The sequence below is a fragment of the Melospiza georgiana genome, chromosome Z, assembly GCF_028018845.1.
Source record: "Melospiza georgiana isolate bMelGeo1 chromosome Z, bMelGeo1.pri, whole genome shotgun sequence".
NCBI classification, from domain to species: Eukaryota; Metazoa; Chordata; class Aves; order Passeriformes; family Passerellidae; genus Melospiza; species Melospiza georgiana.
Window position 1 is genome coordinate 31356471 of NC_080465.1, and position 25260 is coordinate 31381730.

Here is a 25260-nt window from a genome sequence, read left to right on the forward strand (position 1 = left end):
AATTTCACATACCTTCCAGAGTTTAGCAAATACTAGATTGTCTGCAGTCATGTGTTGTTTGAGAGCAAAAGTTTTTGGGTTATTGGAAGTTATAATGTACAAGTCCTTGCTTCTGTGCTTACTTCTTCCCAGGTTGCTGTCACAGTATCTATCTTTTACTGAAGATAGCCTAACACAACTTCTTGTGGAGAGTATGGAGTCAAAAAGGAATGTGTGTGATCATGGAATGCCTGTAAGCAGAGTTTTGAATAAATCCAAATGGCAGGGTGGAGGTGTAGTCAGAATGGAGCTTCTTCTCTGCTCTTGATACTGCATTTTGTTTAAAAATCTTAAGTGTGCCAAGCAACAACGAAGGTAACATTTTAGTAACTGATTTGAAATGGATAGCTCATGTAGAAAAATGGTATGTGGATTTTTTTTCTAAGTTTCACTAAAATCTGGCATGCAGATGAGATTTATAGGGAGGCAAAAAGCCTCAAGAAAAACAGTGCTGAAATTGGTGCTTGTTGGTTAGGTACCAGTAGTCTTTAAAAGTAATTAATAACTGGTCTGTTTGATTGTTTAGTGAATAGAATAAGTGCTTTTTTTTTGTTATGAGAATTAACAACAGTAACATAAACACATGCATAAGGAACTGTTCAGAGGACTGGTACATCACACACAGCAGCTGTAACCACACTGTGCTGAAGTGTTCTCATTCAGGTAAATATATGTTTCACCTCTTTGTTGAGAAGGAATGGGATCATGACCTGTATGCCTAGTTGTGTGACATAACGAAATAGCTTGCCAAAGAATTGTTTCTCAAGTAGAAGTTAAAAAGCAGGTTAATAATAAACTTGTAACTGCAATAGAAGTGCAATAATAAACTTGTAACAGAGCTGCAATAGAATGGAATCAGAAAATTAGTAAAAATTTAAGTCTTCTTCTATTTTCATCTGATACTTCAGTTTAAAAATGAATTAGTTTCTATAAAGTTATATATATCGTTCTTCAAATACATTTTTCTTCATTTGTTTATATGGTATAATATAGGTGAAGTCACTTTTTAGGACAGTGTTTAAAGGTGTTTAATCTTCTCATTAGCTGTGTAGTGCAGCAAGATTTACTGAAATAAAAAAGGACTAACAAATCAGTTTGATAACACTTGACATTTCCAGGTAACTGCACTACCCATGCAGAAACCACTGTGGAGCAGCTAATATATGGTAACTGGTCACACCATGGTAACTCTCTTCTTAGACTCTCTCTGATCTTAAGAAACATTTTATGTACTTTGATTAAGTGATAGGCAGAGAATTTTGGAAAGCATTTGATATTCTTTATTCCTATTCCTTGTTTTTCAAGAATACTTCTAAAATTATTAAAATGGATATGCATTATACTTTATGTCTACTCTCAGTTTTTTACCCTCATTCATATTAATAAGGCCATACTTTGCAGTAATCTGTTGGGACTGCTTAAAGAGTAAGGATGGCAGAAAAAATCCTTAATAAGGATCACAGGAAAAAAGAGCAGGGGAGGGGTATGATTAACCTTTCCTGAGGTCATTATTACTTTCTTTAATTTCTTTTTCCAAACTCTTCAGTAACTTAATTTCTTTAAAAAATGATTGGTTTTTCTTTACTACTGACATGAGAGGAGTCAGTATATAGAAGAAAATAATGCTTGCAAAACTGGGGAGAGGTCGTAGGTTGCTTAGGGGTTTTCCCCTGCAAATACCCTGAACATACCTTTAGTCCTCTTAGTTGCAACAAGGTTTGCTCTTTTTTTTGAAGTTCTGGTAGTTGAAATTTAGTTATTGACTGTAAGCTGCATAGTGTAAAAATCCATATTTTTATGCTAATAGTGTGCATTTTTTCTTGTTTTCTGCTGCAAACAGATTGCAGGAACAATTTTGCACTCACAACTCAAATTTCTCTTTTTGTTATGTTCATACTTTGGAAATTTCTTACTAAAGTGTAGGAATCCCTCTCTGAATTTTCTGACTTACCAAATTTTTGTTGGGGAAGAAAGAATTTGGCTGTTTGAAGGGAAGTTACATGATACTTACACAGAAGTGCTAGTAGTTGAAAACTTGTGCAGAAGCCTTTATTTCTTCATCTTTAGAAATAAAGAAAGCTCTTAAGATGGCGTGAGAAAACTTGACCAACAAAAGAGGCGGTCTCTGATGACAGTCAAGAAAGATTCATATTTATCTGGGCAGAAACATTCATCTTAGATTTTGTATCAGGGAATAACACAGGCCATCTGGGATACACTGGTCTGTTGTCTAAAACACATTTCCTTAGCTTTGTGCTTTGTCAGCCATACTGAGAAGGTAGTCTTTAACTGCATATTTTAGTCAACAAAATTGCTTTATCTGAGTTGATAAACCTAGAGTTTGGTAGATAACATTTTCCCAGAACTGCAACAATATAAAGACCATCCCCAAAACGCTTCAATTGTCTTTTATGACACTTGTTCCCATGTGGCAGAGATTAGAGGACCAGCATCCTTCCTCGTCTAATAAATGTCGGAATGCTTACATGATTTTGGAGATCATGTTTAAAGAGACAATTGACTTCCTCATGGCAAACACTTTTTAAGTGTTTTAGATAATTGGTAATTAGTGTGAGGTGTTGATTATACTGGATGTGCACGTGTAATTCATCAGCCTGGGAGGGTGCAGTGGTTACCCTTTTACTAATGCTCGAAGGCTTCCAGTGGTGGATGGATCTGTAGGGTAAGACACACACTGAAGCAGCTGGGCTCTCTTCCTCTCTTCTCTCTCTCTTCTCTCTCTCTTCTCTCTCTCTTCTCTCTCTCTTCTCTCTCTCTTCTCTCTCTCTTCTCTCTCTCTTCTCTCTCTCTTCTCTCTCTCTTCTCTCTCTCTTCTCTCTCTCTTCTCTCTCTCTTCTCTCTCTCTTCTCTCTCTCTTCTCTCTCTCTTCTCTCTCTCTTCTCTCTCTTCTCTCTCTCTTCTCTCTCTCTTCTCTCTCTCTTCTCTCTCTCTTCTCTCTCTCTTCTCTCTCTCTCTCTCTCTCTCTCCTCTCTCTCTCCTCTCTCCTTTCTCCTCTCTCTCTCCTCTCTCCTTTCTCCTCTCTCCTTTCTCCTCTCTCTCTCCTTTCTCCTCTCTCTCTCCTTTCTCCTCTCTCTCTCCTTTCTCTCTCTCTCTCCTTTCTCTCTCTCTTCTTTCTCGATAGTTGGAGTCAGCAAAATATCCCAAAACCTGAAAAATGACCACAGGAAAAAAGGATAGTTCAGAATTTCCTGGTTATCACATTGTCTTCTGCTTCCCATTGTCTTGAAAATAAGCGTTGCAAAGTGTGGACTAAGGGTTGGCTGCTGTGCTGAAAGTGTCATCCTTGTCCTTTTTTACACACCTCTTGCTCCTCAGTGTGACAGCAGCCAAATGGCTCTATGTTGCTTGCACTTGAAGGCTGGGGAAGGAGCTTAAAACTCTCCAGAAATAAATTCTGCACCATGACCTCTATAGGGAACTGCCTTGTCAGCTTCTAGTCAGTGGGTGGAGGAAGGGCACTTTCCCGGTACTCCCTCCCTAAGGGCCAGGCTGTGCCTGACTGGGGAGAGCTGGCTGGCAGCTCCCACTGTCATGTCCCAGGCAGAAATTGTTTCGGCCACACACAGCTCTCCTCTGCTGGCACACACAGTGCTGAAACCTGCGGATGAGGCTGGACAGCTGCTGGAGGGTTTGGGTGAAGGCGTGCGCCTTTGTGCTTGGTGGTGATTTTGCAAATTTTGCAGACCAGTAGGGAAAGCTGTGTGGAGGGACCCCACACAGATGGTTAGAAATTGTGGCGTTAGTGGAGAAAAATGGTGTCTGTCTCTATTCTTTGTTTTGAAAACTTTTAGTGTTTTCAGCATTTGTACTCTCCATAAAATCAACTTTATTTCACAAGATTCAAGGCCTTTGGAGCAATAGGAGTGTTATGACATGGGGATTTTTTAGGAATATCTAAAAGGTGTGGGCTATTTTCTAGTCATATGAACTATTGCATGTTTCGTTCTGCCTGCCTTTCTTTCTCCTAGAACAAGCCTTATAATAAAGAGAACATTTTTAATATCTTCTTGGATTTCCCAGATTTTTTCATTATAGATTTTCATACAGTCCAGCCCTATACAAAAGGGATCAAAGAGTATATTTTATCAAAAAAAGTCTTAAAAAAAATGCAAAATTGACTGCGTAAGTCCAAAAGAAGTTGGGGGGGATGTCCAAAAGAAGTTGGAGGGGATGTTTTGTTTTGTTTTTTATTGTTGCTCTAGAGGTATATAAAGAATGATGCAAAAGGAGAAGTAAATACGGAGGTGCCAAATATAATCACCTTTCAGCATCATTCCGTTGTGGTTGTTGTGAGTAAGTTCTTGTTTAGCTTTGAATGGTTAACTCTGTGGTTTGTGGTGACAGCTGGATATGCCCTTGCTTGTTTTGTTGTGGGGTTTTTTAGTTGAACTGAATTGGTAATTAAAAAAAAAAAAGAATGTTGACTTGGTGAATAGCATTTTATTAGCCTCAAACATAAAGTATTGGACTCAAATACTTCTTATTTGACTATTGTGCAAAGGATTGACATGTTAAATAAATGTTTACTTCCTGGAAGTAAAAGTTTCCTCTAGAAAGAAAAATAATGGCGAATAGAAACTAGTTCTTCACTCTACCACCTCGTGTCTGTATGAACTGCACTTGTGTTACAGTTCTTTGCCCTGACAGTTAAATTTATTTCTGCTTTGGTGTACTAAATAAGAACAGGAACAGATTCATAGTGTTTTTGAGTATCTTTTGCCATAGCGCTGAAAGTGGCTAGAATTGTATTCAATGTAATCTTTTTTGAAACCAGATGCCAGTACAAGTGAAAACCAGAATTACATAAATGTTCATAAAACGAGAACCTGTCACCATAGAAAGCCCAATTACTGAGGATATTAAGTGAATTTAGAACTTTCTCTCAGATGAACCAGGATTTATAATGCAAGTAACTTACTTAAATGCAAATGAACAGCATGTGGATTTTAATTATTTAAACAGAAAACCACATGTAATTTCAGAAGAGGTCAGAGTGATGAGGCGCTCAAGGAGAGAAAGGAGGTGACATTTCCTAAGTTACATATCCATGTGTAGGTGGTACATACTATTGGCTAGAATAGCTGATGTTTGAGTAAAACAATAGTTGTTTCATTGAATTCAGATGGCATCTAGTTAATGGATTTCTGGAGATTTCTTCTAAGAATGTAAGAGTATCCAGCAAAATAATGCTTTCCTGTGACACAATTTTAACTGAGTTCTGAGTGTGCTATTGTCTTATGGGTTTTATTACCTTTATAAGTAAAAAGTAGTTATTTATTTATCTATGCAGTCTTTGTTTGTAGTACATGTGTAAAGTGAATACAAATACAAAAAATCTAAAAACTTTCAGAGTAGGTAATAATCTGGTATATAATCAGATTATATAATCAGGTCTAAATAAATATGTAGCTTCAGCAAGAAGGTTATTATAAGGAGGATCTCCTGAGGAGAACAAGAGTAGTGTAGCTGTCTGTTTTGGCATGTCAGAGATGTGACTGGAAACTCTTCCTTTGAGCTGCTGAAGTTGCTCAGCTGAGCAGGGCAGTGGCATGGGAGCTGGGCCCTGTCTGGGCAGTCTGAAGGGGCACAAGCCATGAATGCTCTCTCTGTGATGCTGTGGTACTCCAGAGTGGTGCCACCTGACTTTCCCTGCTGGAGAAGCAGAACATTGAAATGTCACACAGTTCAGCCATACCAAACCGATGCTTTAAGCAGTATGCATGCTGGGACACTGTGCTGTTAAAAATGCAAATGCAAAATGATGGCACCAGATACTTTGACCGTAAAATCTGCCTGCTTGTCCCTGTTCTTACTGATTGTGACAGTCCATGTTCTTACTGACCCAGTAGTAGTTTTCATCCGTCACTTCAGGCAAGCATAAAGTTTATTTTGATTTTTCATCTATTTGCTTGAGCAAATGCAGCATCTGAAAAGAATACTGCATTTGTCATGTACTAAGCATGGAAGTACCTATATGATGTAGTGTGTATGTGTAAAGCTAGCAAGGATGTCCTCTCAGAACTTAGCTATTCGATTTACCTTTTTTTTTTCTTAACAAAAAGCAGGGATTTTTTGTGGGGGGTGGAGAATCTAATTATAATTTTTTTAATTATAAAATTGTTCCTTGCTAATATTACCCTTGACCTGATTTCATAAATTCAGAGTGCCAGTGGTATATTTATGTCTTTAGAGCCTCCGTCACTTTGTGTGTATGTATGCACATGAAAGTATGTGCACAGATGGTATTTATATTCAAATATGCAAGGAACATGATTAAAACGTGATTTGTTCATTCTTTACTTTTTCAGTATTATTCCAAACTTCCTAGATTTGAAATATTTCAAGTAAGAGCTACAATAATATAGCAGTTCTGTCACTCCTATCCAGCTAATGAGCTGACTTGCCCAGGTCCCCTCTCCTTGTAGGAGGAAAAAGTGTACAAGGGGTCTACCTTCATTTTGTAGGAGCTGCTTAATTAGTTAGTATAGCTTCTTGGAATACCTCAGAAGACATAAAATATGAGAAGACAGCATAAAAACTCAAAAACTAGTGACTCTCCAAGGGAAGTAGCAGCTCAAAAACACTCTCAAGTTTTGGATGGTCTGCCATAAGCTGCAGGAAATGTGCCACAAATGTGCACAAACTGTGCTTTCCTCTGGGTGGATTTACAATGGGCTTGGCCTCAGAGCCTGCCTGGATTTCACAGTGTATATGCGCAGCCCTGCCGGTGTGCACCAAGGAAGACGTAGAAGTTGGGAGCAACACTGTGAATGTAGGAACAAGCGGAACGCAAACCCAGCATTTGAGCCTCTCACAGTATTTGTGGGATGAAAATAAAAATCTAATCATATGTTTTTACTTGGATAGCTGCTGTGCCAGAGCTTCTTATCATGGTTGTCAGCCTTGCTGGGCTCTGTGTGCACCTTGGGGGTGAAGAGATGAAGGAACACTGCCTGTAGTAAGGGACGGGTCTTTTGGGGATGAAGTCTTTCCAGTGGCTGCTAAATAGCCTCTGAGAAACTTGCACATGGAAGGAGGCTGGCAAGAGGAACATCCCTGGGCTCCGAAGGCCTTGTCCATGGGGTGAAGGACAGCCAGGAGGAGCTTTGCCTTGTAGGGGATGGCAAAAGTTCTTCCCAGGGCTACTCACAGCTCCTGATTTGGAAGCAGTCTCTGCACTGGACTTGCCTTTGACCTCCCCAGTTCACCTCCTTTTTAGGTCTCCCAGCAGTCAGTGTCTGCTGAAGCTGCCTGCCCATTCTATTTTCTGTTAGTAGATTTCTTTGTTCCTTATAAAAGGCCTGAGCTCCCCACACCCCACCCTCCTTCCAGTTTAATGCTGGGATCAGCTGTAATGACAGTGATATCCCAAATGGAGTAATTGAGTTGGTGCCATGTGGAGTGAAATGGGTGCTCATTCAGTGAGAGGGCCTGAAACCGGGTGTGGGTGGGTTTCAGTTACCACAACCTCTTCAGTCTCCCTGGGGAAGGAGGAGCAACGCCTTCACAGTAGCATGAGAGAAAGGGGTTAAATGCTAGATAGAGATATTTGCTGTAAAACTTTCGCTTATACCATTAAGTATTTCCTTTATGATGCTCTCAAGATGTGTTTCCTGGGGAAACCAGGAAGATACACAATGTGTAATAAACACTTGTGAGGTGTAATATTAAAAAAACTTATTAATTACCCTAGCTGATTCCTTACTGCAGTCAGTTCAGGGCTCTACTTTCAAGACCCTGCACTTTGTTTGTACTTGTTTATAGTTTAACTAAAGAAAAAAATACTTCATCATTTTAGTGCTGGGGGTGTATTTGAGGCCTGAAAGAAACCTCTGTCTCTCCTCTAGTACTGCCTGTGAATGGACCAGGGAAGCTGTCTGACAGGTATGTGCATACCAACATTTGATACATAGTTCCTTTGTTTCTAGTGTAAGTTTTATAGTGACACCAATAAGCTGACTCTTGTCTAATGAGGTCTTCAGCATCAGCTGTCATGTTATCATACTAGTGCAGAGGTCATTGAGAGCTCTGAAGCATGAGCAGCAAAGAAGCAGAAGCAGAGGAGACCAAGAGAACAGCTTAAATGTCTTCCTCAGGAGTACGTAACCTAACACAGAAAGACCCCAAATAGCTTTGTGGGAAAAATATTCTTCTCTTCATGTGTAAGAAGAACCAGCAGGATTAGCTTTTCTTTCTTTCTTTTAAATCATCTCAATCCATATGAAAATGTTCTTTCTTTGGCATGAATGAAGAACATATAAAAAAAGTGGAAAAACAAAGGGGTTTTCTGTTCATTCATTTGTGGTTTTCTTCTGTAAGGAGTGCTTCATGATCTCTAGACTAAAGCTTGTAACTGGGGTGACTATCATTCTTGGAAGCAGTGGCCAGCCATTCTTGAAGAAAAAATGTACCAAAATGCTACAAAACAGTTGCTGTTCTTAGTTTCTGATTTCAGATAATAAGATTTGCCATCAGCAGTGTTACTTGACCTAAGTATTGGATCATAACAAATATGCTATTATTCATATGACTTGTTTTCAGTAAATTTATATTTATACTAGTTTTGTTATAGCAAAGCAATTTACTTGTATGCATTTCCACTTGTAAGAAAGAAATGCTGCACTGTGTACTTTCAGCTCTGGGATGGAGCCTTTTTGTATGAAGGGTAGGTCAAAAGTTTATATCAGGCTTTCAAAATAGAGCTCACAGAATAGGCATAGAATAGAATAAATATTGTTTTTAAAAAAACCTTTGGAAAGGGTGTTTTCATGTTTTTGGACTTAGTTGTCCGAAAACATATTGTTATGCTAACATATTGTTAGCATAACGTAGTGTTAAACAAATTACATAATATACTGTTTTATATTGGTATTTCAGATGGATGCAAATGCGCATCTAATATACTCTGAGTACTATAGTACTTCTTTAAAGCACAGATTAGAGAACAGGTCACAGAATTTCTAGCTATACCTTACGAAAGCAGAACATGCAAACTATAAGGTTTTGTGTGTTTGATAAATACAGCTGTTGTTTTGTTGATATGTTCTTGTACATGATAATTATGTTTCCAGATAGAACATACCAATAGAGAAATATTCACCTTTTGCAGTTTTCTGTATGGTGGAAGAATGGTAGCCCTTGGCATGGGGGGAAACATAGATGGCCAAACTCTGTTGCATTATCTTAGACATGAAGACCACTTTTTCTGAAGACATAGGGTTTGAAGTAGTTAAGATATTTACCTTCCATAATAAAACTAAGGGAAAACCATTGCAATTTAGAATGTTACCAGTATTTATCCTTGCTTTTGATTAATCATAGATTTATACTGTCCCTGAAACAGAGTCTCTCAGAGTTGGTAGGAATCAGAGTTGTGTTTACCTGTTCATAATCCCTCCGACTAACAGAATGTGAAAGAAATTTGAAAGATTTAATTATTAATTAAATAAATTCTATGTATCTTCCTTAATAAAAGTTTAGAGCTAACTCAAGACTTTTCTTGGAATGCAGGAAAATTTTAATCTCGTACTGAAATTCCTGGAGAATACTCCTGGAGACCTGCAGGACATGTAGTATGGCCTCTCTCAGCCTCCATCATTTTTAGTCCAGCTTAGGTGTAGAGGTGGTGAACTGTAGGTGTAATATGAAGGAAACATAAAAGATTTAAACCCTAAACCCTGTCTCTATCAAATTAGTAGTTAAACTAGTTTTCACAGAAAATCAGATGGTGCTCAGCGTATTATTACCATTTTAATAAATAGCTTACAGAAAACATACATGTTGATTTATGAAGAGTTGCGTACTGTACTGATCTCAAAGAAGATAATAAATGATCAATCTTGATTTGCTTGTGCCTTGGAATCTACTGGAGTCTGCTTTCCAACACCCTCATGTAAACATTCATTTGAAATTAATCACACATGTTCGCAGACACCGATTTTGCCTTTCCTCTGTGCTAGGAAGGTAAGAGTTTGTATGATACCTGCTTTTATGAATGCTGATGTTTGCTTCTGGTTTTGTTTGTAACATTTCCATCGAAGAGCAGCAGCCAACAGACTGACTTTAAACAGTTTGCTGTTCAGTTGAGTTGTGAGTAGCATCAAGAAAATATTTTTGAGGTTGAAATTTGATTTGTGATGCCTTTTCTGCACAGATGAGTTCTTTAGGCGGAATTTATCGAAGCTGCTCCAAACTGTATAAAATGGAAAATAAGCACTGACTGGAAAGAGTTGATTCTCTTTAGGGAATCTGTGGTTTATCAGAGGATCCTTTCAAGAGAAGGGAGGAGAAGATCACACGAGGTGGGATCCTGTCCTGCTTTGAACCCATTTACAAAGTTGTGCAAATTCTTGAGGAATTACTTGACGTCTGTGAAGGCACCTAGTTTATCTCTTCTCTTGCATACTTGCTTCTGAATTACATCTGAACCATAATAAGATACCTCTAAAATGGTGACAATTGTGTTGGTGGTATTTTTTGTTGTTGATTTGTCTGGTTGTTTTGATTTTGGTGGGGGGGGGGGTCTTGCTGGTTTGGGTTTCTTTGGTTGGATGGGTAGGTTTGGGGTTTTTCTGAATTGAAGGTGTGGAGAAGAGAATGCTGACTTTCAGCTGCATAATAGTAGTGTAGTTTTGCTGTGTAATTTTGATTATCTGGCACAAAGCTGTATTTGATTAACTGCATTTCCTGTAAAAGAGTTGGAGGTTCTGGTTCGCAAAAGCTTGAATTAACGTTAGTTAAGCTACAGAACATCAGCTGAATTTTATGTTTCAATTCTATCTTCCATTTCCTTCAGTAATTCAGTATCTGTCTTAGGCTTTATTGTAGTAGTCACTTGAACTATTTTGAGTGCATCACTTGTACAATGAGGATGGGTATTTTGTTTCTCTAAGTTTGTGGCTGCACTAGAATAACTAACTTTATTATAGTCTCAAAAACAACTAGATCAAATTTGTAAGAGGATTTTTCTTCTGTAGAAAGCACTCAAACTAGCTGTTCACATAATGGCAGGTATTCTTTCCCCTTTTTTAAGGAAGATGGTCAATACAATTTCAATCACGTAGGTAAGAAAATGATGGAACAACTTAGTAATATTTTAATGGAAAACTTTTGCTTAGTTTTTCATAAATATTTAAGACATTCAAGATTATTCTTGAAACGAATTGCTCTACATGAATTTAGATGTTTCATATTCCTTATTTGAGGTAATTATGTACTTCATGGGGTACTTCATAAAATTCTATCCATCCTTTTTTGGAATAAATATTTTCTCATCTTGCTCTTTTTTGTTGTTCCATTAGTAATTCATGAAATAATATTGTGTAGGATATTGACAGTAATCTTAATTAAATGTTTATTAATTATGAAAATGATACAGAGGAGATAATTCAGTGAATAGTGAAATGATCATATGCTTACTCTTTTTTTAAAAAGCAAGTGGAATATGCAAATGTGCCTTTTAAGCAAAACAAGTAAGAAGATTGTGTAGTGATTTTAAATTAAAGATATTCTGTCAGTGGAGCAAACACTTGGCAATAGAATAATATGTACCCCTCTCCCATTTTTTCTAAGTGGTTCTTAACTTCAACCTGTGTGCTGTTAAGTCTCAAAATGCCATCACTGGGGTTCTCACTTTTTTTTGCTTTTTGTAGTTATTCTGTTCAATTTTTAATATAACTGCAAAACATTGTGCTATTGATATAGGAACAGACTTCAGGAAACCTTAGTTCTCTTTCTGGCTTTTTTTTGACTGAAATTTGAGATGTTTTCCTGTTTCATAGGCTTTTCTGTAACTCTAAATGAAATGCCATTGAAATGTTTCCGAACATCAAGCAACTCTTGTGAGGTTTAATCTCTTAATGTCAGTTAATAAGTTGGATAATCATACAAGGAAGATATAATGGTTCTACTTTTCATTTTGTGAAAAATATTAATATGCCTACTGTATCCGTTATCAGCACTGGTAATTCCTTACAAGAATTCTGTTTATGTCTCTGGATGAGTTGTCACTGAAATTTTTTGGTCTTTCTATGACCAAGGTGAAAATGGTCAGTTTCAGCTATTAACTTGTAGTAGTATAAATTGGTTGTTGATGTAGGTTGGTACTTGTGTATCTTTCAAGAGGTATGATACAGTGATACAATGTCATTGAGGTAATACTTTTTAAGCACTAGAGAAAAAAGTTCATAGAGTGCTAGCAGTCTTCACTTAAAAAGGACTGCCTGATCAATAGCTGTACCAACTTGAAGCAGGTCAACTCAGTTGTGGCAACTGTTGACAGAGGTGATGGCCAAGGATCTCTTCATGCGATGTCAGGATGAGAGCGCAGGCTGCCTGGGCGCATGTTTGTATGGGGGACCCCTCGTTTCCCTAGCCTTGCTGCCTTCTTTTGATGGAGAAGTGATACTCTAGTTCCGCTCCAGAGCTTGGACAGATACATGTTGCAGGGTGAGGCGGCGAATTTCACTTCTACTTCAGGGAGTTTTGCTACAGTCTTACCAACTGAATATCCCTCCCAGCAGCAGCCTCCAGCTTGAGCCTGAAAGCCGCTCTTCCGAGTGGTCGGACAGACTGGCTGCTCTGCCTCAGTTCCCTGGAGGATCTTCATGCATTCCATACTACATTTTAACTGATTTGTCACCTACAAAGCCAAGCTGGTCCAAGACCTGAATTCTGCACAGTTTCATGTTTTCATTTACCCATACTTGGTTTCAGTGGAAATGTGATCCAAGCATTCCACTGCTAGAGCAGCAACAGACCAAACCATGTTTTTTGTTTTCTCTAACACTGAATTAGTGGTAGCATGGAGGACATTAAACTTTCTTCCAAGCGAAGTACAACTTTAAGTGAAATCAAGTATTTTTCTTTTCATGCATTGCCTGTCTAGTACTGTTTTAGCTCTTACTCATCCTAGGAATTACTCTGCTACTTAGTATCTGATGAGGTTTATTGCTCCCATTTTCAAAAATCTATGAGGCAATGTACAACCGACTGCTTTGTCTGAGTACATGTTTGATGAAACTGTGGTTATAGTATGGTTCTGCTCATCTGTGTAGGATGTTGATTTCACCCTTACCCATGAATCTTCACTTTCCAGGTACTTGTAGGCTTTCTTTCTGCATCTAAGCTCCAAGATGAAAGCCAGTTTTCTGCAACTGTACACACTGTTGTTTTGACAGTTCCTAATAAGTGTGTGTGTACAGTGACTAACAGGGTAGTGGATTTCAATGGCATTCTCCTTCCTTACATGTTAAGAATGTCCTCTTCTCTCTAATTTAGTATAAATTTTCAAACTGTAAAATAGCAGGGTTTTTTTGCCCTTTCATAGGTCAAACTTGGGGGGAAAAACGCTGTCAGGTGTAGTTTAGCAGTCTTTCTGTTTAAGAGATGTCAGTGTGAATTTTGCTTAGAGAATGGTATGTTTGTTGTTTTAGTTAAAAAACAGCCTTGTATTTGATCTGAAGATACTATACCTAAGATTTTTTTAAAGTTGCAATGCAGAGAAATGCAAAAACAAATACAGGACAACCATACAAAGGAAAGGCTTGTTGTTCTAGGCTTCTACAGTTGTTTTTCTTTTAAATTAGTCTCCTGTATCTTTTTTGTCAGTCACCACAAGTTCTGAAACCTCTCTGCCAGTAGCTGCATTGTCACCTATGTTAAAAGGTTTTCCATAAGTTTTGCAGAGCAAAGAATGTTGTATTTCAACATTCTGTATCTTGATTTTTGCAGGAAGTGTGCCAGGAGAAATAAATTGTACGTGATATGTATGTATCTGGGTGCAAGTGCATGCATAAGGATCTACTCTGCATTTAAGCAATCTGGCTTCTTTCCTGATTCTGCTTGTGGATGTAATATTGCTAGAAGTACTTTCAGATCTCTGCTTGTAAAATTCTTGATGATACAGTAATTGTTGTAGTTACTAACATTTCAAGAAAAAAAACCAAAGAGGTTTTCAGAAACTTTCAGTTTTTAAGGTGCTAAGCTCTTAGAAATTTTGATAATCCTCTATGCCATGATTGAAGAGTTCACCACTATTACAGACATTTCTTTATTATTTTTAGATGACAGCTAATCTTTTTTCATTCATTAGGTTGATTTTATCTGAGAAGAAGTTTAGAAGTCAGATGACGAACCAAGCTGTGTGCTTGAGTCAAGAATGTGGGCTTTTACTCTGTCACAATATTCAATTCTCACCTAAGTACTAGACAAGGAGTTATGTTAGGACTGGAGAGGGGATGGGGAGGGAAAGGTTGAAAGTAATGTTTTTTAAAAGATGAGGGTGTGTGGCGGTGGTATTCTGATTATGATTGAGTTTTAGGTACATTGTGTGGCCTCAGCAGTCTTCTGACAGATGAGAAGATACTGTATATCTGGCTTCAGGGAACTGTCTTGACCAATGTAAAGGTGCTGTGGTAGCCAGCAGAAAATTGGTCTCAGTATAGTTTTATCCCCCATTGGTCCATTCTGCTGATCCACTGCTGTTTCACTTTTGCTCTTATCTTGTATCCACTGGAGGTATAAGTAGAATGATGGTAGCAGAAGCAGTGGCTAACAGAGCCCATAAGGCATTCATATCCTCTCAGAAGAATATGTAGATTTTTTTCTTATGTAATTTTGGTTTTCTTTTCACCCTGTGAAACAGGCTCACTCAAGGGTCCTGTTCATGCTGTTACGCAGTGTTGTTTTTGTTTATTATGGCAAATGGTAAAATTTTTAGACTGTATTGCCATGATGTATTTTTTAGCTTGTTCTGTAATGAATGGTTGAGGCTGTAAAAGTTGATACCAGTCAGTGTCTTGATGTCTAGGGAGATGATCTAGCAGCCTTTTGTTACCTAAATGGAGCCTACAAGAAAGCTGGAGAGGGACTTTTATGAGGGCATGTAGTGATTGGAGGAGGAGAAATGGCTTTAAACTTAAAGAGAGTAGATTTACATGAGATACTGGAAGAAATTCTTTACATGTGAAGGTGGTAGGGCACTGGCACAGGTTGCTCAGAGAACCTGTTGATGCCCTATCCCTGGCAGTATTCAAGGCTAAGTTAGAGAGGGTCTGAGTAAACTGGTCTAATGGAAGATGTCCCTGCTTATGGCAAGGGGGTCTTGGGATTAGGTGATCTCTAAGGTCCTTTGTAACTCAAACCATTCTGATTCTGCAGTAGGTAACATCATGTTTGATTTTCTGGGAACGTGTGCGTAAAGAAAACCTGCATTAGAAGTTTGTTATATGTGTGCAGGAAATTGGAGTGATGGTTTCAAAATTATGCTTGTGGTAAGGGCAGAAGATTTTGGAGGCACAGATTTTGCAGTGTGTGCTATCTCAGAAATAGTTAAGGGTTACTCCTATAAACTCCACTGCTGTGAAACACTTTTTTGAGAAGACACCAAAAACATTATCTAAGAGGCCTATAAAGCTACCTTGTTCTGGACATGAGTATTAGGGCACAAGGCATGAAATCTTTACAGAAATGATTAAAATAAAGACGAGGCTGAAAGTCTGAAAACCACAGCACTGAGCAATGCATTTTGTTTTCTGCAGAGCTGAGCAGCTGAGTGAACACAGGGCTTATGTAGCTGTGCAGGTTCAACTCCTCCTCTTAAGCAAACACAAGGATAATATAGATAAGCTCTCGTAGTCATAGAGGAGCTTGTTGAATTGGAGAAAAGGAAAAATGTGTGTTGTAATCTTTGTGAAGTTTCCAGCAGAGATCTTAACTTTAAGTTAACAAATAGTCATATTTTATCAATAAATTACTTTTAGTACAAAGTATAAAAAGACATGAAAAAGATTTAGTGGAAGGAATGACTGCGTATTGATAAATATGAATCAAATTTTAATTAACAGTGATTTCATATGGTTCTGAGATTGAGGTTTGTTGGGCTCTGATTTTTCCAATACTAGCTTAAAACCAAAAAAAAGCTGCAACCCAACCATATCCCCTCAAACAAACAAATTAAAAACCAAACAAACAAATACAATGAAACTGAAAACCCAAACAAACCGACAACCCTGAAAAGAAAAACCAAAAAACCAAAACACATATATCTGTTGCTTGTAATACCAGATTACTGTAATGTCCTGAGAGTTAGCCTAGGAAGATTGTTTTTCTTCCTTTCAGAACTTTTGTGATGAAATGTCTCATGAAGTTAGAGTTTTGTACAATTACATCTTTAAAAGCAAAATATTTTCAAATACCAAGTCATATATAATATGTATATTTTGGAGTGCCATTTTGCTCATTAGTTTAGTTGTTAAATCAAAGTGCAAATTTTAATTTAGTTCTTCAGTAGCTACTGATGTTGCTGTTCGACCTTGAGCTGGTCCTTGTAGCTACCTTCCAAGCACCACTTGACACTGTTAAGCTCTGCAGTAAGCAAGCTGGTAGCATTGTGCAAGAAAAGTCGTGTTTGTGTTCACTAGGTAAAGCATATCCTTCTTATTTGTCTTGCAGGCACAGGAGAGAGTGGCAAAAGCACATTTATCAAGCAGATGAGAATCATTCATGGATCAGGTTACTCTGATGAAGACAAAAGGGGCTTTACAAAACTGGTGTACCAGAATATATTTACAGCAATGCAGGCCATGATCAAGGCCATGGATACCCTCAAAATCCCATACAAGTGTGAAAATAACAAGGTGAGATTTATGTTTATTTCTGTAGCTGAAGTTTTTCCTCTTTTTTATTTTCGGAAATGTACTGAAGGTCTCAGAAAAATGACACATCAGAGAAGTGATACTGAAAGCTCCGAAGAAAAGGGCATTTCCTGTCCTGCCTTTTTGTCTACTTTTACAACACAAATATGCTTTTAAACAAGAGATCTCTCTTAAGATGCCTGGGGGGCATTGTCACAGAACAGAGGTTTAATGACAGGCTGCCATTTGACTTCACTAACTCTTGTCCTTTGCTATGAGAGCACAGTTAAACCATTCTTGTGATGTACTGCTTAAGGATGGGTATTACATTACAAGTGGAAAAAATTCAAATTATTAGACAAATAGGTGAAGATATCTATTTGTGTGTGAATAGATTGTTAAATTAAAATTTTCTGCGCAAGACCTTAAAACAGTCAGAGTCTTCTTAGATTGATGCTGTTACTGCAGTTGAAAAGGACAAAATACATTGAAAGTGTTTCTAAGGTTCATCTCTAACTACCTTTTAACATTTTCTAACAGTTTTAACATTTTTTTAATAGTCAGATTTTAATAGTATGGTTACTACAATAGTTTGTCTCAGTCTGTGACTAGGGATGAAATACTTGCTATTTACTTAAAATATATGGTAAGCCACAGAATTACATGTCTATATCTCCCAAGATCACGAAGTCACAGAATGGGTCAAATTGGAAGGGACCACTGTGCATAATCTGGTCCAATCTCTCCCTGCTCAAGCAGGCACTGTTTTATAAGTTCCCTGAGAACTTCTTTGTATTTTTACTGTTGATCCATTATCAGTAACTTTGTCAAAAGGAGAATTTAAGATCCGTGACAAAGTGGATGGCTCACCTTTCTTTCCATCTTGTGAAAGTATATTTAATGATTATCTAGTAGTCCTGAATAAAAGTAGTATTTTCTTTGATAAATTACTCAAAAGTTCTTTTATTCTATTTTTTTTCATTAATAGAAAATATCAAAGAGCAGCAACATTTACAATTAAAAAAAGCATCCATTAACTGGGAAAGAGAAAATGAGATAAACTTGGGTTAATAATAGAATCTTTTGTGTCTAAATATATGAAGCTTAATTTTTAGAACTGAACTGCTGTATGTGTTTTACAACAGCTGACTTATAAGTAGGGAAGATAAAGCTTATTAGCAGGCTAATGATGAGTTGTTTTTTCATTTGCATTTGCTGAAGTCATCACAAATGATCATCATTTTGTTGGTGATGTAATGTTGCAATAACAAGAGTCTTGCAGGAGGGTGACTTGATGCAGTAGGAAGTCAGGAGGATCCCATCTGTCAGAATCAATATTGTTAACCTTCTTTAATGGTGGGTGGGGTTTTTCATGCACGTGAAAAAGATTGAAAAATTTGTATTTGGTGAGACTCCTGACTGTTAAATTTCATAGTCTAGCTGCCTGCTGGTGCTGTCTGTTTTCCCATCATCCTTTATAAATCACAATCAAATGTCTAATTAGTTTTAAAACTGCGTTTTCATTTTCATTTCAGTCTTTTGGCTCCATGATTTTGCTGTGTGCAAAGCATGAAACATACTGGCCCAAAAAGTTAGTTGATTGTAAAGCACATTTTTTCTTCAAAATTGGTGTTGACTGTCACTTAGCCTTAATATCTGGAAATCCTAATGATAGACTAGGATTCTTTTTTCATTGTATTATATTACAGAGTATGGGTTCTGTAATTATTTTTTAGATGTGCTGACTTTTTCTAGTGTGTTTGTATGGCTGAGTGAGTCAGGTAGGTTTGCCATAGCTGTATACGCATGGCCAGAGCTGTTCACTTTCTCTACATAAAAATTACTTTGCTTAAAGTAGGGGTCTCTGCTCAGCTACTTCACAAGGGTTCCCATCAGTTTCTAATAGGGCTACTTGCAGACTAAAATAAAAGTCACCAGTTATCAGGCTCTCAAGGCAATTCCTGTACAAATTCCTTCAGGAATGTAGGAAAAACCAAATGTGCTACAGCATTGTGCCTAAATAGACATGATTATGGTCTACTATGCTTCGTATTTGTATACAAGGTCACTTCACTTCAAAGCACTGAACACCAGTCAACAAATAAATCTGCTCCTTCATTTATTTACAAGCTGTTGAAAACATACTCATTAGTCTAGCAATCTAGAAAACACAGGAAGGGAAAACACAGGAAATTCAAATTCCTATTAATTTGAATCTCCTATCAGGAAATCCCATCTCTGGAGAGAATATTTCGAAGTTTGAGTAACAGAATATTTTTAGCACAGTAGCTGTTGTACACTGTAGTTTAGAAAATTGCAGGTCAAGTTGGTATTGATGTGGTTGGGCCTGAAGAAAAAATTACCCTTTTTTGGGGTCAAGTTCTTCATGCTCTGCAATAGACTTTGGGGCTACAGTATAAATGGTTTTCTCTTACTGCACCAATTTTCATACCTTTAACTGTGATTTATTAAATTTGAAGTATTTTGAATCTCTGAATGCTGCTGGAATATGAAGTGTCCTTAGCAGTCAGTTAAGTAGGCAGCTGTTTTCTTTGTGTGGTGTACAGCATCACAACATTTACATTGGACTATTTTAGTATAATCAACATAGGTAAGTTCTAAATTTCACAGGTCAGTTCTTGTGAGATTATATTTGTCTTCATAGTCACAGATGTAACTAAAGAGGCAGAGACTGAAATGCATTGTCCTGTATTATAATAACCTAGACTGTTTTGAAAGATTTATTATCAGAATAAAGCCTATTGAGAAATATAATTGTGTTTAGAAACTAATATCTTGGTACTGATGTTATAGCATTACATCATGAAAGGCATTCATTTTTATGTGTTTAAACTTCTGAATGTGAGCTCTTCTGAGGTTTAAGATAATGGGTGAGTGTGATCTCCGCTTTTAGTAATTTGTCTGTCATGGGAAATAGTTGCTTATAGACTTTTTTAGTTTCCCTTTAAGTAAATTTTACTGTGCTTCCATTAATTCTTTTTCAACTAGAAGTTGTTGTATGGCTTTTGAGTTTTAGGGTAAGAAGTATTTTATGAAATAAGGGAAAGTGTTAGTTTTTAGAGAAATGTTCAGAAGCAATTCTGAAAATTGCCTGTCTTTTGCAAAGTTTTGTTTGTACAAACAAACTGGTGCAACCACAGCTGTTCAAATGTATATTAAAAAAATACAGGCTTATGCTTTTTGCAGTTTGTATTTTAAGACAAATGCATCTACTACTATACTAATCACCAAATACTATCGTTGTCCTATGCTTTTCCATTTTAATGTAACTTTCAACAGAAAAGTTGTTACTCTGTTTCAGCAGACAGTATCAGGAAGGCGTCATTCCATGGTGATTAACAGGCAGGAAACCTTACTTGAATCCCATTCCCATAATTTCCTGAGAGACTTCTTAAATATTCATAACATTAAAACTAATGTGAGTCACTGTAGTCTTCAAGAACAGGCTGCAGGAAAGTTTTTCAAGAAGCTGGAAACATAAAAGCAAGTTTTGTGGTAGACATTTGCTGTTAAGTTTTTAAGAGTGTTTTCTGATTAATTTTTGTTTGTATTTGTGCCTGTTTCCCTTGGGAAATGTTTTGCAGTCAAAATGAGCAGATATCGGAAATGCTTTCAAAGTTCAAAATCTTATTAGCATTATCTTCAAGTTCATAATTGTTTTGTTAGCTTGGTTTTTTCCATGTCAGACAGATCCACTGGAGAAAGCTAATAAAATTGCAGGCAGAAGTGGGACAATAGGAGCAGGAATGCAATGAGATTGCATAAATTTTTGTCTTGGGTAAACATTTGGGAATGTTAAGTGGTGAAATCCCATGGTGAAATTTGATGTTGAACAAACATAGTTTGGAGGAAAGGACTTACTGCAGACACCTCACCTGAAACAGGGTGTGAAGGACTGAATCTGGAGCAGTAGTGTGCAAACTGGGAGGAAAGTCTTTCAGTTTAGAGAGGGGTTTTATTTAACAAAAAAGTAAGAATTATGTTCTTGGGATAGTGACATAAAATGCTTAATGCTTTAGAATAATCAAATGGCTCTTCAAGCAGATGGAGAAACTTGTATGGTTCTTGTTTAATATTTAACAATGTTTAGTGCTTGGTTAGTATTTAGGTTCTCTGAGGTGTTTCTCCAAGCACTCAAAACCAAAAAGTAAAATTACCCAATAAATAGCAAGTCTTGCACAAGAGTTAAATGCTTCTAAGACCAGGAGGCTCCATAGGCATTACTTTAGCAAGAATTGGATAGCTGCAGTCAGATAATGTGCAAGAGCGTATAGAAGATTTAAAATATCGTGGTCATTGAACTACATGTATTCAGACAAAGGAACTGAAGACAGCTTACTTTTTTTTCACTGGAAGCCGTAATATGAGGGAAAGCCCATTTCCCTGATAGCTGTGTTTCCTCCCATGGGGATATTGATCCATGAACTCTAGGGCTTCCAATAAAGCCACAAGCAGTTTCTTCCTGAGTGCTTAGTAAGGAAGCTTGGTGAGGATTTCAGTGATCTTAAATAGATAGCAGCCTCTCCTCAGCTGCCTTTCTCATCTTTTTATCAGTCTCCTGTCAGTCATTTGGTTTTCTCATTCTTTGCCACTCTTTCTGGCACCTCCTCAGTCTTCTACACGAGATAGACTAAGCTTGTTTAATACTTATCTCTAAATTAATTTCAGATGGAAGTATTTTTGTCATATTTTCCTCTGAAAATTTATAAGAATATTTCTTTCTCACAATAACCTTTTTTGGGGGGAATTCAGATCCTGTTGTGTTCTGGTTTTATTATGTACAATGACTAAAAGTTACTTGTTTCTTCATTGTAATTCCTAGTAATACACAAGATGCTTGAAATAAGGTTTATTGCAATCAATTAATAGTTCTTCAGATTAAATGGACAATCTATTTCTCCAGATTTTGTCAGTCCCTTGTTCAGTGTGCTCTTCCTATATGGTAAAAATTACAGTGCAAGCAGGTTTTATCTTATAATAAAATTCAGCCTTGGCTTGACAGAAGAGTAGTTAAAAAAATCCACAAAAAAATCAAAACACAACCCACCCTTCCCTCCTTCCTCCCCCCAACCCCCTTTTTTTTGTTTCTGAAGTTTAATTTGTTTTGTGTTGTTGGATGTATTGCCTAGTAAAAGTATTCACATTGACCTCTACTTTTTCTGAAAGATTATTTTGGTTTTTTTTCTCCCTGGTTAAATTAGGATTAAAGTCTGCACATGAAGAGGTTATTACATATTTACACTTCATCAATCCAATCACGTGCCTACCTGTTTTTAGGCTATGGGCCCATGTAGCTCCACTCTTAGATTTTGTATGCACTTTGGGTGATTGCATAAAGGTGAGTAAGGAGGCAAGAATCCAGGGTTTTGCTTCTGGAAGAGTAGGTTGGCAGAGGAAAATCAAAGCATGACATTAGTCATGTTACGTTTTAATTTTTGTCTAACAGTTACATAACAAACAGACAATCACAAGGCTATGGTTGTGTGCTTCATCTTTGTCAAGAAAGTGTAGAGCTCTTGACTGTAGATTGTGATTGATGTAGATTATGAGCAAGTCACTTCTGTGAACAGTTTCAAATATTACAGGAAAAGCTAAATGTTGAGTTGTAGGGATGAGAATTACGAAGAGCTGCTTTCTAACATTTCTCTAACTGTAATGTCTCTCCTCATTAGTCTTGAGATACGTATGAGTTTCTGAGACAAATGATACTATGGAAAAGCTGAGACAATTAAAGTAGTAGTTAAAGTTGTTTCTGATGATGACTTTCCATTTTTCTTAATATTACCCTCTAGCCAGTGTTAAAATTTGGATTACTGTTTAGTTGTTAATCTTCTAAGCCAATTTGTAGATACAGTGTACTCATAGGTCAGTCATAAACCCATGGAATTGAGTAAAACTGATTTTGGCACAGAATATTTTTGAAACACTTCTAATATATGTTTTTAATATTCCTTTGACCCTTTGCATATTTTAAAGCTGCTTTTATTCAAAGTCTTAATTGAAAAAGGATATCTTTAAAGCTGAAATATAACCCTAAAGCTTAATAGATTTGCTTTAGTTATTTTTTCCTCTTTTTCTTTCTTTTATTTTCTTTGTCACACTTAAATACTACCTTGATCTTTGAAAAGGTGAAAGGGTTATGATGAACAATTGAAAATGAAGCCATTCAAAACAGTGCAAAAACATATCAGATACTGTAAGTTCTTCTGTAGCAATAGTCTACAAATAAGAAAGGCACAGGAGAAAATGAAATGTAGTGGCATTTTTCAAAAATAATTTATAGATATTTTAATTTAGCTGCGTAGTAGGAATTTGGGGGAGAAAATAACCTTAAAACTTAGTCTTTGTTTTGAAAAAGATGGAATTTTTTCCAACCACTTGCCACTTTGCAAGGAGCTTTTAAAAACTCTTGCAGAAAAACAAGTTAAGTGGCACTGTGATAATGAGCCATGAAGGAGCTGTTGGTGTTGAACTGAGACATCAGTAAAACACATGAAAATATGTCTAGGACATGTATCTGCAGTTACATTTGCAGTATAAAATTGATTTTTATTGAAGAAAGTTGGAGTTGCGTATATCTGATTCAAGCTTGCTCATAAGGGAAGGTGTTTGAGACTGTGTATGAAAAGATTGAGTAATGCTTGTATGGACACATCTCCTCAGAGGCTGCAGAGGAGCTTGCACACTGAGATAACCGAAGCTTTCCTGAAGGAGAACACAGACCATGCAGTTGGTATTTAAAGTATGGTCAGGAAGGTTCTAAGGATGCTTCTATGGTTTTGAGGTGATAGGTCTTTTTGCAGACTTGTTATTTTTGAAGCTCTTTTCAGAATTTTTATAATGATACTGTGTTATGTATAGTTCACTTACTTCTTGAAAATCCTGTCCTATGAAAAATGTCTTAACACCAGTCAGCATTTTTCCAAGCTGAGTTGTGGAAGTTTTTAATTTCAACTGTGGGATATTCTAGTACTTCTGATAGGGAAAATAAATTGTGTGACATTATTATTATTATTAGACTCATTGTGAAAGGCCCTGTTTTAAAAAAAAGTTCTTTTTCTGGGGCAGCTTTTATAAACAAAACCATCCTAAACATAGAGGAGCATGACAGTAAAGCCCTGTAGCTCATGCCCTTCTTGTGTGATAAACAATGACTTGCATTGGCTGCTGTTGCCATAGTGGTATACTCTGTCACTGCATTGCAAAATGTTTTAAATAGCAGCTCCTTGCTGTAGAAAACTACTCAAATTTTCCTCATGTCTTTCAGAAAAAAAGTGTACCTTTTCAAGAAGTAGTTTTTTGAGGATTAATGATTGGTAGGAGCTATAGCTTGCTCGCTCACTAGCTTTGTTGTTTCCTGATTCCAGTATGGTGTGTAAGTTCTTCCTGGTATGTTTCTGCCTATCTGTCCCTTTTGGGACACTTGTCAGCTTTTGTGGTCTTCCTGTAGAGCTTCCTGTGCACTGCTGTGTGATAATACCATATGAATCAGCACTATGGGTAGTGTTTTGCCTGTCTGACAAATAAGGAACCTCCAACAGTAATGGTTTTAATTTTTCTACTTTGAAGTCAGTACTATCTAGAGTTACTTTCTTAGGGCACACTGGGATGGATTTCTGTGATCCAGCAGGTCTTTTTTGATTTATCATCTACTGGCTAGAATATGCAGTAGAAAACAACCTTTTATGAATGCATCCCAAGCAGGTGTTGTAAATGTCTGGATGTACTGAAACAGACAGAATCCTTGCCAACATAAAATGCAATCAAATTCTGGCTTTGCTAGATTTTAATGCAATTTTTCAATGTGTCTTTCATTACTGGTGTAAACACAAGAATTAGATTTTACGAGTTCTTTCCTCTTTGGAAAGGGATGAAAATTAGATTTCTCATATGAAGTTACTACAATGAGAGGAAATTTAAATAAATATGCCTTGGGGAGAGGGGTTGGTAGAGACATGGGCAAAGGGAGGAGTGTAGTTGATATGTAGGCTGAGTTGTCAAGATGCTGCTTTGTAAAGAAAGAGTCCCTGAAGAGAGTTTGTTTAGTAATGCTTTTCCAGTGTTCAGATGGTCTCATTAAGTCATTAATCTTTGAACATGATAGAATTATTTCTCAACAGGTTATCAAGTAAGGTATTTCCTTAGACAACTGTTTCTATCTTCTTGTGTTAAGGTTTGTGGGATTTTTTTTTCTTTCACTTTGCATATTCTCAGATTTTATGCAATTGTGTTTGGCAGAAGAGTGTGAGGGAGAGTACTAAATGAGAACTCTTACACTGCTGTGCCTTGTGCCTGGTTCCCATATTCTTTTTGAGCTTTCGGACTTCTTAGAATTCAGTGAGTTTTCAGGACAGTCTTAGTTTTCTTTAGCAGCACACAAGTAATAGAAGTAATCACATGAATCAGTATTTAACACAGTTGGAAAAATGGTTGATATGACAGTGAAACACAGGCTTCCTGTTATAGTTGCATTTTCCAGCACCTGCTTTGCAGATACAGATTTATACCAGCTGCAGAATTCCAGGGAATTTACTACAGTTCTTGT

At 37.0% G+C, this 25260-nt stretch overlaps 1 protein-coding gene across 1 annotated transcript in view; it reads left to right on the forward strand.

The window, feature by feature from the left end:
* The window catches only part of LOC131095515 (guanine nucleotide-binding protein G(q) subunit alpha-like), a 109060-nt gene that overhangs the window by 23268 nt on the left and 60532 nt on the right, over nucleotides 1-25260 (forward strand). The window contains exon 2 of the mRNA XM_058043373.1: nucleotides 16513-16697. Coding sequence (XP_057899356.1) covers nucleotides 16513-16697 — 185 coding nt within the window. The remainder of the gene's footprint in view (nucleotides 1-16512; nucleotides 16698-25260) is intronic.